Source organism: Dama dama, chromosome 9 (assembly GCF_033118175.1).
Source record: "Dama dama isolate Ldn47 chromosome 9, ASM3311817v1, whole genome shotgun sequence".
Lineage (NCBI taxonomy): Eukaryota > Metazoa > Chordata > Mammalia > Artiodactyla > Cervidae > Dama > Dama dama.
In genome coordinates this window covers 56543246-56557863 of record NC_083689.1, presented here as the reverse complement: position 1 = coordinate 56557863, position 14618 = coordinate 56543246, and the positions used below count along the sequence as shown (strand labels likewise).

Here is a 14618-nt window from a genome sequence, read left to right as displayed (position 1 = left end):
AGGTGATGTAACGGGTCTGTTGTGCGGATAAACGGCTATCCAGAATTTGTTGCTGAGGTGCAGTTTCCTGGTGTTTTCCCTGGTCTTCTAGTAACCAGGAGATAATAACTGGGTGGGAGAAAACTGGGCAAGTGGGAGAACATGAAGTGGGTTTGCTGGGAGTGAAAGGAGGAAGAGCCTTTAGAATGTATCAGCTCCAGCTGGAAACCAGCTCCTCCTACATAATTATCATTAGTATTAGGATTAAGTTCAGGACAAGGGGCACAGTCTGTGATCTAACGAAACCAAGACTATGTGTTGACCACCAAGGGCCAAACAGCCAATGTGAGATTAAAGTTTTATTGTTTTATTTTGTTGTTGTTTGTCTGCTTTTGACGGAATGGGGAGCAGAGAGCATCTGCTTGTGAAAAGTGTTAAAACAACCAAAATTCTCTACAGACAGGCAAGTGAAGCCCTCAATAACATGAACGTGGAAGGAGAATGCAGTGGCCACGAGCCAGGGTCATTGTCCCTGGAGGACGGGGTAGAGCAGTTGCGGGCAGAGGACAGGGACCAGGGACGGGAGATAAGAAGTGAGGCAAAAATCATCTGAGGCAAGGATTCTCTGGCTGGGTTTTCATAGAGGTTACTTATTAACCTCCTCAAATACAAGGAATGGGACAAAACAGGGACAAGCCAGGGAAATCAGCTGGGTGTCTGGCAGGAAGGAAGCAGGGGGAATACCTCAGATGCCCAAGACTGTCTTTCAAGAGGAGTAAATTTTCCACTAATACCTGGTTTGGGAGATTTAACAATGATAACATTCAATAAAGCAGCATATTAAATATAAGAACAAAGGTCAGGAGAAAATCTTGCTTTTGTTTCAAATTAAGAGGTGAATGACAGTCTACAAGAGGGCTTCCTCCTACCTCCACAGCACGTGAGCCAAGAATGGGAGAAATGATACAAGGGCTACTTCTAAAAGGAACTACTCCTGTTCCCCAGGACAAGGGCTGGCAAATAAGACACAAGGCAGCTAGTTAAATCTGAAGTTCAGATCAACGAGGAATACTATTTTAGTGTATGTCCCAAATATTGCACAGGATATACTTAAACAAACATTTGTGGTTTACAATTCAAATATAACTGGATATTCTGAATCTTCATTTTATTTGCTACATCTGGCAGCCCTACCCAGGGGAAAGCTTCCTCTTTGTAAGAATTTGCTAGCCTGATTCCCACCGAGTCCCACAGACCCCCATGTCACTCTCTCCTTATCAAAAGCCCTGAGCGGTTTGCATTAGGTAGGGTTTCTACCAAAACAGATCCTGTTGGCACACAGGCTTTATTTGTGGGTTTTGGCTCTGATTAAAGAAACAAAAGATCTCCACTTTGGTTCTTCTGCTCCCTGTTCTCCACAGAGCACCTCTACCCTGGACACAGAGAGCCTGGGGTGCCCGTGACTCTTCTGTGATGGTGCCCTTCAGACCTCAGTGGGGCTTTCAAGGGCACAAACAAGCTTGGAACCTTCTGCTAGTTCATTTTTAGTTTTTGCCTCTGAGCATGGCATGGGGCCAGGAAAGCACTCAGAGGAGTTTCCCTCAACTGCCCTTGCAAGCTCTGCAAAATGACAACCCACTGTCTGCACTGTCCAGGGAGGTGGGCTCAGCTAGACTGGCGAGATGCAACAGTCTGATCATTTTGGCATAATTTCCAGGAGCCCTTGTGTGATTCCAAGTTAGGAATTTGGGGTGGGGTACCCCTTTTCTAGGGGTACAAGTGAAAGGAAAGGGAACACTCCTCCAGTCCCCTCTCTCTGCCGTGCTGTGAAAGGCACCTCCATTCCTGAGCTTGAACTAACAAGCAAAGCAATGCTTTGAAGAGGGGGGACCAAACCTCTTCCAGAGAAGACGTTTATATAGAAGTTCATGGGCCCATTAATTAGGTCTAATTAAGTTTTTATTTTTAAAAGCTCTGTCTAGGGAAGGAAATCTGAAACTTCAAGTTCTGGAAGTGGATTTGGGGGAATGGTTCATTGGACCTGAATAATGGGTATATGCCCCCACCTCTTGGCTGCATATTGCAACAGCAATTATGGGATTTTTGCCTTTTGTTGGCTGGCTCCCCAGCTGTGTCCCCATCCATGCTCGCTTTGGCACACATGGTCAGCTCAGTGATAGCCAATTGAAAGTCCTACTCTGTCTTGCCTATTTCAAAACGGCAGCATCCTACAGGGTTGTGCAACAGCATCATCCAAATGGCACCATTACAACGAGGGCCATTGGTGAATGGTCCTGAGTAATCATGAACCCAGACACGTGGGGAGTACAGATTCTGCTGCTACTGTCCTCTGCCAATCTGGAAATACTTTGGAAAAGGAATAGCTAAAAGAGTTAAACCTGGAAATTTCTGGGTGACAGAAGTGGAGAGGTGGAGATACTGGACAGGCAATAGGGCCCCAAAGCTTAGAGATATAGAGAAATGAAAACCATCAAAGCAGAGCACATTTCAGTTTTGTTTATCTGAATGATTCTACTGGCTTGAGTCCCCCAACCCATTCTATTCAAGGGCTAATGTTCTGAAGATTTTACTTTCTTTTGATCAAAATGAAGGAGGCATATTTTGGCTCTGGTTCAGGTCTTCATGGGGCAATCAATGATCTAACCAGAACAATTCAAGCCATATATCTGCTGTCCTTGAAAGTTAACATCTCCCAGAATGTACCTAAGAAATAATTAGGAGATAATCTGAGTGTCAAGAAAAGTATAATCTGTATTTTTACCTTATTCCCAGGGTGAGGATAAAAGGATATAGTGAAAAGCTCTCTCTTTCCCATTTTCAAGGAAAAAGCTAGACATAAAACCTAGAAAAGCAGGCCAGGCTATTGGGCTGGGAAGCATGAAAACTCAAAATTGGGGCTACCCATGTATTTGGAGGAAAGAGTGCTGGTTGAGGGCAAGAAGTCCTGAATTCTGGATTGGATCTCATGAGTCATGTGACTGTATACAAGTCACTTCTCTGTGCCTTAGTTTTCTTTCTCTGTAACAGGGTTCAGGCCATTTCTTCTCTCATTCTCACATGCAGATACAACAAAATGATAGATATGGAAGTACCTGGAGGAGAATAAAGTAATCTGTGTGTGTGTGCACACGCGCTCAGTTGTGTCCAACTCTTTGTGACCCCATGGACTATAGACTGCCAGGCTCCTGTGTCCATGGAATTTTCCAGGCAAGCATACTGGAGTGGGTTGCCATTTCCTACTGCAGGGGATCCTCCTGACCCAGGGATTGAACCCACATCTCTCACACTGGCAGGCGGACTTTTACCATTGTGCCACCTGGGGAGCACCCATGTATGTATGTACATATGTATAAATAGCATGGTGTTTCTTTTTTTTTAAAGTGAGACACAGCTTTATTGATTATTTAAGCCTCTCTGCTAGGGAGGCTTTCTCCGTTGGAGAAAACCAGCTATGAGTAAAAGATGGATGAGAAAACACTGCCATGGTCTGAAGTACTGATGAAGCTTATAACTAGGCTCCGTGTTTTGGCTATCTGAAAGCACAGACTATCAGTGCAAGACACACACATGCTGGGGACCTACACAGCGGAGGGACTCTGCAGCATCCTCATGAATTCTTTTGTAGGATTTAAACAGCTTCTTTTTTCCAAAGAACTCAAATGCAAAGAATTAAGTCTGCGTGTCATCAAAACAGGGAAAAACTACAGCCTGGGCCTTGGATGGAAGAATTAGGTCAACTCACAGAAAGAGGTGTCACCTGTTCCCATAAGAGCTAAGGGTTCATGACACCTGGAGACAGACTCAGGCTGGGAGCACAAGGGTTCCTGGGACTGCATGGAAGGTAAGGAACAATTTATTCTGTATTATATTTGTCTCTCTCCCAACTGGTCTGGGTCTCATCATCTATTTTTTTCTTCATTTATTTTTATTAGTTGGAGGCTAATTACTTTACAATATTGGGTCTCATCATCTAGGTGTCAATATTCATGGCCAGAAACCCAACTCCACAAATAAATGTTGCCTGATGCTACCTGATAAAAATGAGGGGAGAAAAGGCCGGCATGTGTCTCAGCACTGTTCCCTTTGAAATTATCTTGTTCTAAAGTGCAGAGAGCTTCCTGATTCAGAGAGCAATCTAAACAGGAGCCCTTTCAAGAAGCACTCTCTCCCCAAACTCTAGGCACCACAAATAAATTCAGAAACTGGAGGAAGGGTTCAGAGGGGCATGAAAAATGCCATGCTGGTTCATGCAAATGGTCCCTCCCAGCTTTGGTCTCTGAGGCTGGAATCCCTGACCAGCTTTGGATAAGCAGGAACAGAGTGATCATCATCCGTGATTTTACCTGGAGTCTTCGCGAACTGCTTCTTCTGGCCTGTCAAAAAGCAAGTGCAGGTTTGGATGGCAGGGAACAAAGTTGACGAGGAGGCTGAACACTGCATGAAGAGAGGACCAAGCCAATGAGAGAACAACGGCAGCAACAAAAAAGCAAACAAACCCTGCAACAGACCTGATGGGGGATGAGTCGCTGGACGTGGATGAAGTGGGCATAGGGCTGGATGGCGCCGAGAACATGGGCCAAGATGGCGAGAGGGGTGAAGTTGGGCTTGGATTCGGGGGGCTGCAAGACATAACCACCAAAAAACTCGTCAGCACACAGGGAAACCACAGCGGGAGCACAGGAGGTTCAGGCGAGGCTGAATGACAGGGAGCTGGAGAGACTGGAGGGGCACTGAACCCAGGCTGTGTCTTCAGTGCCAAGTCACATTTCTCCAGACCAAACCTCCGTGTCTTCCAAGTAATGCCTGTTCTGGAATTCCTTGGATAGTAACATGTCTCTTTGCCCCACAGAGCAACTGCTTTCTAGGTGACAGGAGCTTCTGCAGTTGTCTGTTGTGCCTTTGGCCATCAGTGAAAAATGTCCTGAAGCCACATCCATGGGTTCCCACACCCACATCCTATCACTGACCTCCATCTGGGGCAGGGTTAACTTACAACCAGCCTCCAGCTTCCACCGCTATGTGTTTAGAAAGTTGTGTCTCAGCAAAAATGACGTTTTTTTTGGGGGTGGGGGTGGGGAGTGCCACACAGGCCAGTCCACCAGGAAACGATTTCCTGTTTACATTTTTAACTAAACGGGCTGTGTGCCATTGGAGACCCAGAGAAGGACTGCATTAGGAAAGTGATTGCAGGTGGAGGATGGGTCTGGACACACACCTCCCAGGAGAGGGCACACAACTGTGTGCAGCACCCAGTTGTCCCTCTGAGGTTTGCTTTCCAGGCTTATTCTTTCTCTTTTCAAGGATTTTGGGCATCTTGATACTCAAAGAAAAAGTCCAAGATGGAAGGCAATGAAAAAATGAACTTAAAGCTTAAATCTGTCAATTTGTTCTTTGATGGGTGGCTGATCAAAAAGCTGGACAGGAAAGGTTGAAATCACTCACTATAACATACATGGTTGGTGGCTTTTAAGTAGTCATGCTAGCCCTTTGACTTATTTTACAAATTATACAAACAAACATCTTAGCAACTCTGTGAAACTGCATTAAGGCATAGATAGCGCAAACACCAAAACAACGCAGAAACCACCCAGCCACACCACCTGCAGCCCTGGACGGCAGCTGGCCTTTCTGACCCAAGCACTGTATGAATCCAATTCCAGGGAACACACTGTCTAAACATTCCAGGATTTAGCAAGAACACATAAATGTTCTACTTAATGAGATATCTTCAACTCAGATGAGAGACTCAATAATGGCCTTAATTATCTACAGTTGTAATATAAATTCCTACAGAAGTGTACAGTAAAATCCCATTGTGTGAGTTCGTCGAATATCCTCAGACTAACTGAATGAAAACATTTAGTAAATGCCGCTATGGTATTGTATTTCTAGAATATAAATTCTATGAGCAGGGATTTTTGTTCGTTTTGTTTACTGCTGTACCTCTAACTTCTAAAACAGTGCCTAAGAGGTTTTCAGGAAATAATTATTCACTAAATTAATGAATCTCATTTAACCCAACTATCTAGCCAAGAGGTGTTATTATAATTCCCATTTCATAGATATGGGAACTTGGGCCAATTCGAGGCTTACCTGAAGATACTCAGGCTCTAAGTGTCAGGGCCGAGTTTTCGACCCCAACCTGCTGGCTCCAAGCACAAGGCTCTTGCTGCCACGGTGCATTGCCTCTGGGTAGTAGGACTTGCTTTGGTTCTCGAGGCTATGCCAAGTTTCTTTATAGAGCCACTAGAAACCTTCTTAACCACTGATTTATGAGTTTCCTTCAGATGCCTACCACATTTGCAAGGGAAAATGGGAATGCAGCAACAGACAGACCCAAATAGACTCAACACATTGTAAATCCCAACAAAATACTCAATCCTGCCTTCAGTCTTCCGTCTGGTAGATGGAAGACTTCCATACAGCAGATGGAATTCATATAATAGAAGAGATTACATTTGAAGAGTATGGCTCTTCTCTTCTCAATTATTCCAGCAATGACTAACTTATTGGACACACAGTGTGATCAAGACAACAAATGAAATTCAATTCAGCATTTACCAAGGGGTCTGACTTGCAGAGCATACAGTGTATTTCACAAGATGAGACAAACCAAAAAACAACTATAATATAAGATAGTAAGTAAGCTTCATTAGTTAAGGGATCAGTTACTCTATGATTAGTTTAATACCTGTTCCCACACTTGATTCTGTCTTGGGTCCTGGGAGGAAGTGCTACCTTATTTCCACTGGGTAGTCAGTCCTTAATTAATCCATAGAGTAGCTGGTAAGAAAGGCCTTGCTTTCCCTAGTCCTCCCACAACCACCCACCCTCCCACAAGGTAATGACCCAGTCAGTGAGCAAGGCCTGGCTATTCCAACTGCAGCCCAGCCTGGGAACTCAGGTTCCAACCAGGGACAGTCTGGAGGTTTATGAGAGCAACCCAGGCCCAGAGGCCTGAACTAATCTGTTCCTTCCAGCAGAGGATAATTAAAAAGTTCTTAAGACTTTTTTTTTTTGAGTGGCTTCTATAAGTAGGAAGGGCTTTCCTGGTGGCTCTGTGGTAAAGAATCTGCCTGCCAATGCATGAAATGCAGGTTCAATCCCTGGGTCAGAAAGATCCCCTGGAGAAGGAAACGGCAACATACTCCTGTATGCTTGCCTGGGAAATCCCATGGATAAAGGAGCCTGGCAGGCTACACCCCATGGGGTCACAAAAGAGTTGGACATGATTCAGTGACCAAACAACAATAAACAGGAAATCCCTCCGGTTTCCTACCTCAACTGTACCAAGAATCATGCCTTTGGCTAAAGGCATAGCTGGGAACATAGTCTAGTCTATGAACACAATGTGGGCTGTGAATGCTTTTTTACAACCCTGGATATCTAAGTGGCTCTTAGCAACCTAGTACATGGCTGAAATTATCTGGGGTTATGGTTGATCTTAAGGGAGATCAACCCTGAATAGTCATTGGAAGGACTGATATTTGGTCATCTGATGTGAACAGATGACTCTCTGGAAAAGTCCCTGATACTGGGAAAGATTGAGGGCAGAAGGAGAAGAGGGTATCAGAGAATGAGATGTCTGGATGGCATCACTGATGCAATTAACATGAACCTGGGCAAACTCTAGGACATGGTGATGGACAGGGAGGCTTGGAGTGCTGTAGCCCATGGGGTTGCAAAGAGTTGGGACATGACTGGGTGACTGAACAACAACAATGGTTGCAATGCAGGACACTTGCAATGATCATAAGAAGTTACTCTTCAATCTCCATGTCTACTGCCATAGTATTATTAACTGTGCTTTTTAACGACTAACAGATTTTCATTTGTTGGCTTGCATTTTAGTTACAGCAATAACATTTATTTGCTATAAAATAACTCTGATTTAGAACTTATTACCACTACATTTTAGTGCAACAATAAAATGTACACTCCACAGTACTTCTATGATTTCTAAACTGATTGAAATTATACTTTGCTTGTGCTCCAGAGTCACATTAACAAAACCAAATGTCAACAATACTACTGAACACTCTTCTATACCACAATGATTGATGCTTGTAGCAACAGAATGACATAAACATATAAACATTCCTCCAAGAAATATAGAGCACATTATATATCAGTTTTGATGCAACCCAGAGAACACACAGGTGGAAAATAAGATGCACAGGGATGACGATAATGGCCAAAGACTATTTATATAATCTTAACCTCTGACCACAGAAGTGTCTGGCTATAAGTTACTTAAAGTGACACAGCAATGGTAAAAAATCCAAGATAAACTAAAAAAGGCCAGCTTTGGTATTACTGGCTCTGAAATCTCCGATATTGAATTCTCAAACTCTATTCCCATTAATGAGGCCAAAGATAACAAATAATTGATGTTAGGGTAGAAGAAAATAATTTTATAACTACACTCTTAGCACTTGACCCATGAAGGCCTCTCCACAACCTCAGAGTCCAGCTGAACGCCCTAGCACATCTTTCACCCTAAATACTCCTGGGGTCCTGCCAGGCCCCCACATCAAGGCCCAAGTACAGCAACAATAGCTTAAACTTTAAGGAACATTTGCTGGTCTGGTTTTGATTCAACTGGGAGACTTGCATCAGCTTTAGTTTGCTGGTCCACAGTGTCCTCAAAAGGAGTCACACAGCCCAACCAGTCCCTGTGACATTCACTGGACAGGGAAGAAATAATGATTTAGGAAGATAAGGCTCAAAGGCCTGGCATCATGCTGGGATGTGGCTGAGAGTTCAAGTACAGTTGTGTGGCAATATCATCAGCTTGACACCCTTCTGTGGTGACTCACTTGACTGATGGGGCATCTGATGTACCAGCCAGGGCATGCCTACTGGGCTGTGGACAGGGCTGCCCCAGCAGGCTCCCAGTTTGATCACGGATGTGGCAGACCCTCTCGTGGCTCCACAGCACAGGAGTGGAAAATCCTGAGCCGGTACAAGATAAGCAGCCAGCTGACCATTAATAAGAAAGCTGATCTTCTTTAATTCTGATATGCAAAATTATAGATGATGAAGAAATGAAAAAATATCAAAAGAAAAGCAGTAAAATCATACATAATTTATGCCACTGATAATATGGGGGGGAGGGGAGGGTTGTAGATAATACTATATACATAGTAGCATGCTTTTTTCATGTAAGCATTTACTGATGTCATTAAGTAACCTTTGGATATATTCCAAAAATCATAAAACTCTTTCCTCATTAATGAGGCTAAAAAGCAACTGATGTTAGGATAGAAAAATAATTTTAAAACCACAATCTTAGCAGATGACCCCCTGAAGGCCTTTCTCCAACCCCCCCCCAGATTATTCTCAGACCTAAAGGGGAGTCTACTGTATGGTATAGCCTGATTTATGTAACTCTTTTCTTATTGTGTACATTTGAACTATTATCCCCCCTCAGCTTTAAGAAATAGTGCTGCAATTCACATTCTTGTAACAGACCACTGCTTGTCTCCAGTTGTTTCCTTAGTATAAATTCCTGGAAGTTAAATTAATGGGTCAAAGGCTAGGAGCCTTTCCTAAGGGTCCTGATACATCCTAGCAAAGAGCTTTGCAGCAGTTTAGACTAAATTGCATTCCCCGCAACAGCAAATGGGGGTTGCCCCTTCCCTCTCACGATGGCCCCACCAGCACAATCACCACTCTGAAAAATCAGATAGATTTCCCCACCACCCCTACCCAGTCCACAAAGTTACCTCGGACTCTTCTCTTTCCTAGCATTTGCAGAAAAATGAATACAATTCCTCTCCTGTGTTGTTTCTATCTGGAAGCAAAGTTTAATTTTCTAAAGGGCATTCTGCCAAGAAGGACGCGTGGGAAAGGAGACAGGCAGATGGATAGAGTCAGACTACCAGAGCCTGGGGGGTGCTGGACCCCTGGCCACGTGGTGTGGCTCACCCAAGAGAGACAGGGAGTGGTGGGTGGTTGGTTTAGTGTAGGATCCTCAAAGACAATACTAACTTGGAGAGATGAGGTACACAGGGGAGCCAAAGAGTGTCTCGCTGGCAGCGTACTAGGGAGAGGTCACAAAACCGACATTGATATCTCTCTGCCAGGCAGTGGTCTGTGACCTATCGGCCAGGTTCTGGGTCATGGATCTCAGGCCTGGATTGACTGCTCCGTCAGTCCCCCTTCCCCATTAGGCCTGGAGCAGATGGTGCTATTAAACTCAAGGCAGGAGGCCTGCATTTCTTTCTCTTTCCCCCTATAATGAGAGACAAGAGAAAATCCCATGAAAACTTGTAAAGTCCGATCTAATCTAATCCCAAATTAGGGAACTTTTCTTCCTTGGAAAATACCTCTTTATGTCCTCAGTTAAAGTGCCATAAAAACAGAAGGAAAATCAAACTTCAGTTGGAAAACAGGGTCAAAAGGAATACCAGTAAACTAGATAGTAGTGAATCAGAGTAAATGATACAAAGTGCTCAGACGCTCAGTCGTGCCCGACTCTTTGCAACCCTATGGACTGTAGACCGCCAGGCTCCTCTGTCCATGGGATTCTCCAGGCAAGAATACTGGAGTGGGTTGCCATTTCCTCTTCCAGGGGGTCTTTCCAACCCAGAGATCAAACCCATGTTTCCTGTGTCTCCTGCAGGGCATCACCTCCTCCTGTAGGCAGATTCTCTACCACTGAGCCACCACCTGGGAAGCCCCAGATGACACAAAAACCAATTTCAATTTGTTGGAAATTTGAACATATTCTTCACATGTATCTTATCTATGTCCTGAATGTTCAGTATGTGCTAAACAACTTTACAAGAGGAAAACCACAAGCCCCCAAGATGCATTGTTCTGTATTTTTTTCTGACTCTTACAAGTATGCACAGTATTTACAGATTCTTTCCCTTCGTCTAATATAATTTTTTTCATCTAATATAATTTAATACATATTTTTATTCAGACAATAACAGAGTCCTGATTCTTATTTTAATGAGACTGGCTGGTGAAATCCCCTTAAGGCCTTAGCAATTATATACAATTGCTTTTAAAATGGTTTTTAAATAAGTTGCTTTTAAAATAGCTTGACTAGTCTACAGGGCAGCAGCGCTGTTTTCTAGCTTAAAAATTTTTTTTCTAAAGTTCCAAACAAGTGTCAAATCCAGATGGAGTATTCTGGGAAAGACATATAATTCTGCGATTAAATAAAATCTAAAATCTTAGAATACGGAATCTGTTATCCTTAATGCTCTCTGAAGCCAATCACTTGAACTTTCTTCTCACATAGAATAATAAAGAAATACGAGGTAGAGGGCAAAACTCTGGATTGTAAGTAAAGATGCAATGTTAAAATGTAAGTAAAAAGACAATGATCTCAGTTCGATTACTCCATGCAGGGGAAAACCCTCAAGAGAAAAAGGACCAGCAGGGGAAACAGAACGGTGTGCTCTATGCTGCACAGTACTTACCAAGGGGATTATTCTTTCCTATTAAAGTCCCTCAATCTTTTTCAAAATCACTTTTTAGTTACATCAGAACTGGTTCTTAAAATGTATTTACTTCCTTTCAACTAAATAACCTCACAATTTATGAAGCGATTTTTAAGGAAACTCAAAAACATTTTGGGAGCACTTCAAAGGATCTATAAGGTAACATTTGCTATTTCATAAGACTGAAGTGGTTGCAGAGAAATCCAAGTATCTTCTTACTATCTTAAACTGAGTGCAATACAACTGTCATTCTCTACATAATGAAGATACTACAAAAGCAAATGCATTCACTGTAACAAACAGAATGATAGTGACACTAGATTCAATCTTGTCCTGTCCTGAGGCATAACTTAAGTTTGCTTTAAAGTCACCATTCTAATGCTAGGGTTCTTTAAACTATTCTTAAAATCTATAGGCAAGAAACTGCAACTGCCTCAGGGGATTAAGAATGGGGACTGAGTCCACAGGAATGGACTGGACATTCACTTTTTAAAATTTTACATTTGTTTATACTGTTTTGAGTTTTTAAATCATGAGCCCATATTACTTTATAATACTAATGGAAAGCACTCTTCCACTAGGCGCTAGGATAATCAAATATCTATACGGAAAAAATGACATGACCAATTCCACATATCATACCTAACAGATGGTTTCCTAGCAGATTATAGGTCTAAATGCCAAAGGCAAACAATAAAACAGGGAATAATTCTGGGAATTTGGGATTGACACTTATCCAATAGGGCATAAAAGGCACTAACCATAAAGTAAAATATCGATATATGTGACTATATTAAAATAAGAACTTTTATGTATCAACAGACAAAGTTAAAAGACAGCAAAAGATGGCCTACAACATATAAATACACTAAAAAAGAACACATACCAGACTATACAGAGAACTCCTACTGATCATGATCAGTAAGAAAAAGCAGACAACCAAGTCAAAAACGGGCAAGACATTTGGGCAGGGATTTCAGAAGAGAAATTGCAAAAGAAAGGTGCTCACACTTTCTGTAATGCAAGAAGCATATATTAAAACCACAGAGGGATGATCCTGCTCACCTACCAGAACAACTAAAAGAGGTAACATCAAAATGCTGAAAATACCAAGTGTTTACAAGAAGTGGAATAACTGGAATTCTTACATGTTGTTGGAGGATGGCTGTAAACTGCTCTACCCACTTTGGACAACAGGTTGGTATTACTTAGCAAAAATGAGTAATTTATCATGCTCTGTGACTCAGCAGTTCATTTCCAGATGTGCACCCTAGAGCACAGTGTGTATGTGTACCAAAAGACATGTATGAGAATGTGTTGAGCAGTTTATCTGTAAAAAACAAAAACTGGAAACAAGCTAGTGGGTGCATGCTCAGCTGCTTCAGTCGTGTCCAACTCTGTAACCCCATGGTCTGTGGTCCCTGCTCCCTACCCCCTACCCCCGAGGCTCCTCTGTCCATGAGATTTTCCCAGCAAGAATACTGGAGTGGGTTGTAAGAACACTGGAGTGGGTTGCCATCTCCTCTAGGGGATCTTTCCAACCCAGGAATCAAACTCACATCTCCAGCATTGCCGGCAGATTCTTTACTGCTGAGCCACTCACTGGGGAAGCCCCAAAACAAGCTAAAAGTTGAGCAAAAGTAGAATGAAGAAATAGTTTTAGTATATTAATACAATTGTTCATTCTACTATAATGATAATAAATGAATAAACTATAGCTATTATACAGGAATGACTTTTAAAACTATTGAGCAAAAGAAGCCAGACTCAAAATAATAAAACAAAATGTTGCATTTTAGGGATGCGGATGGATCTGTAGTTGTGAATTCGCCTATTTCCTAAAATTTATTTGTAAGTCCAGAATCAATACTCAAGGTGCTTTCATAGTCATTTGTGGACACATATGGAGTGATGAAAAACTTCAGTCACCCAACATGCACATTCCCAGCTGAGGCTGAATAAAGGGATGCTCTGCCTTCTGTTCCAGCTCTGCAGGGTCCCTATGTGCAAGAATGCTGGGATATGCTTCACAAAGAAAACATGTGCTTAATAAGCTTTACTCAGGCATAACTTATAGCCCTGCTGGTCCCGAGCTGAATGTTAATGAATCAATAGTAATATTAAACAAAGTGTCTTTAAATAGAAATCCATGTAAAACAAGGTTATGGATTAATAAATTGACAAAAACATCATAAACAGAGGCTGTAGGAACCTAATCCTGTATTTCCTGTAGGAGCAATAGTTAGATACTTGCTAATCCAGCGTTTGCAGTTACTTCATGGGACCTTACTATTGCAAATAACAATTGCCATTCCCTTCTCCAGGGGCTCTTCCTGACCCAGGGATCAAACCGGGGTCTCCTGCATTGTAAGTGGGTTCTTCACTGTCTGAGCCACCAGGGAAGCCCCCTAGAATTTGTATTGAAGAGCTAAAATATAAATAAAAACAAGGAATTGATTACTATAAACATCAGACTAGTAGTTATCCACAGAGAGGGAAAGGATTGTTAGAGGGAAGGAGAAAATGAGAGTTGTGAGTTCCGCTGGGGTCCCAGCGACATTGTCCTTCTTACCTGGGGGGCTTAGTTTCATGCCATGTGGGGCCACCCACACTGACGGGTCCTGGTGGAGAGGTCTGACAGAATGTGGTCCACTGGAGAAGGGAATGGCAAACCACTTCAGTATTCTTGCCTTGAGAACCCCATGAACAGTATGAGAAGGCAAAATGATAGGATACTGAAATAGGAACTCCCCAGGTCGGTAGGTGCCCAATATGCTACTGGAGATCAATGGAGAAATAACTCCAGAAAGAATGAAGGGATGGAGACAAAGCAAAAACAATACCCAGTTGTGGTTGGGACTGGTGATAGAAGCAAGGTCCAATGCTATAAAGAGCAATACTGCATAGTAACCTGGAGTGTTAGGTCCATGAATCAAGGCAAATTGGAAGTGGTCAAACAGGAGATGACAAGAGTGAATGTTGACATTCTAGGAATCAGCGAACTAAAATGGACTGGAATGGGTGAATTTAACTCAGATGACCATTATATCTACTACTGTGGGCAGGAATCCCTTAGAAGAAATGGAGTAGCAATCATGGACAACAAAAGGGTCCGAAGTGCAGTACTTGGATGCAATCTTAAAAATGAAAGAATGATCT

General features: G+C 42.7%; 1 protein-coding gene across 13 annotated transcripts in view; it reads right to left on the bottom strand.

Moving 5' to 3' along the window:
- ARHGAP26 (Rho GTPase activating protein 26) overlaps window positions 1–14618 on the bottom strand; it is a 465415-nt gene that overhangs the window by 15816 nt on the left and 434981 nt on the right. For 6 of the 13 annotated variants that reach the window (XR_009694187.1, XR_009694186.1, XR_009694188.1 and 3 more), the window contains exon 21: window positions 4344–4619. Coding sequence is in view for 10 of the 13 variants with exons in the window: in XM_061151615.1 (XP_061007598.1) it covers window positions 4344–4619 (276 nt within the window). In the remaining 3 variants the exon portion in view is untranslated. The remainder of the gene's footprint in view (window positions 1–4343; window positions 4620–14618) is intronic. The other 7 variants (XM_061151618.1, XM_061151620.1, XM_061151624.1 and 4 more) reach the window with 2 other exon arrangements.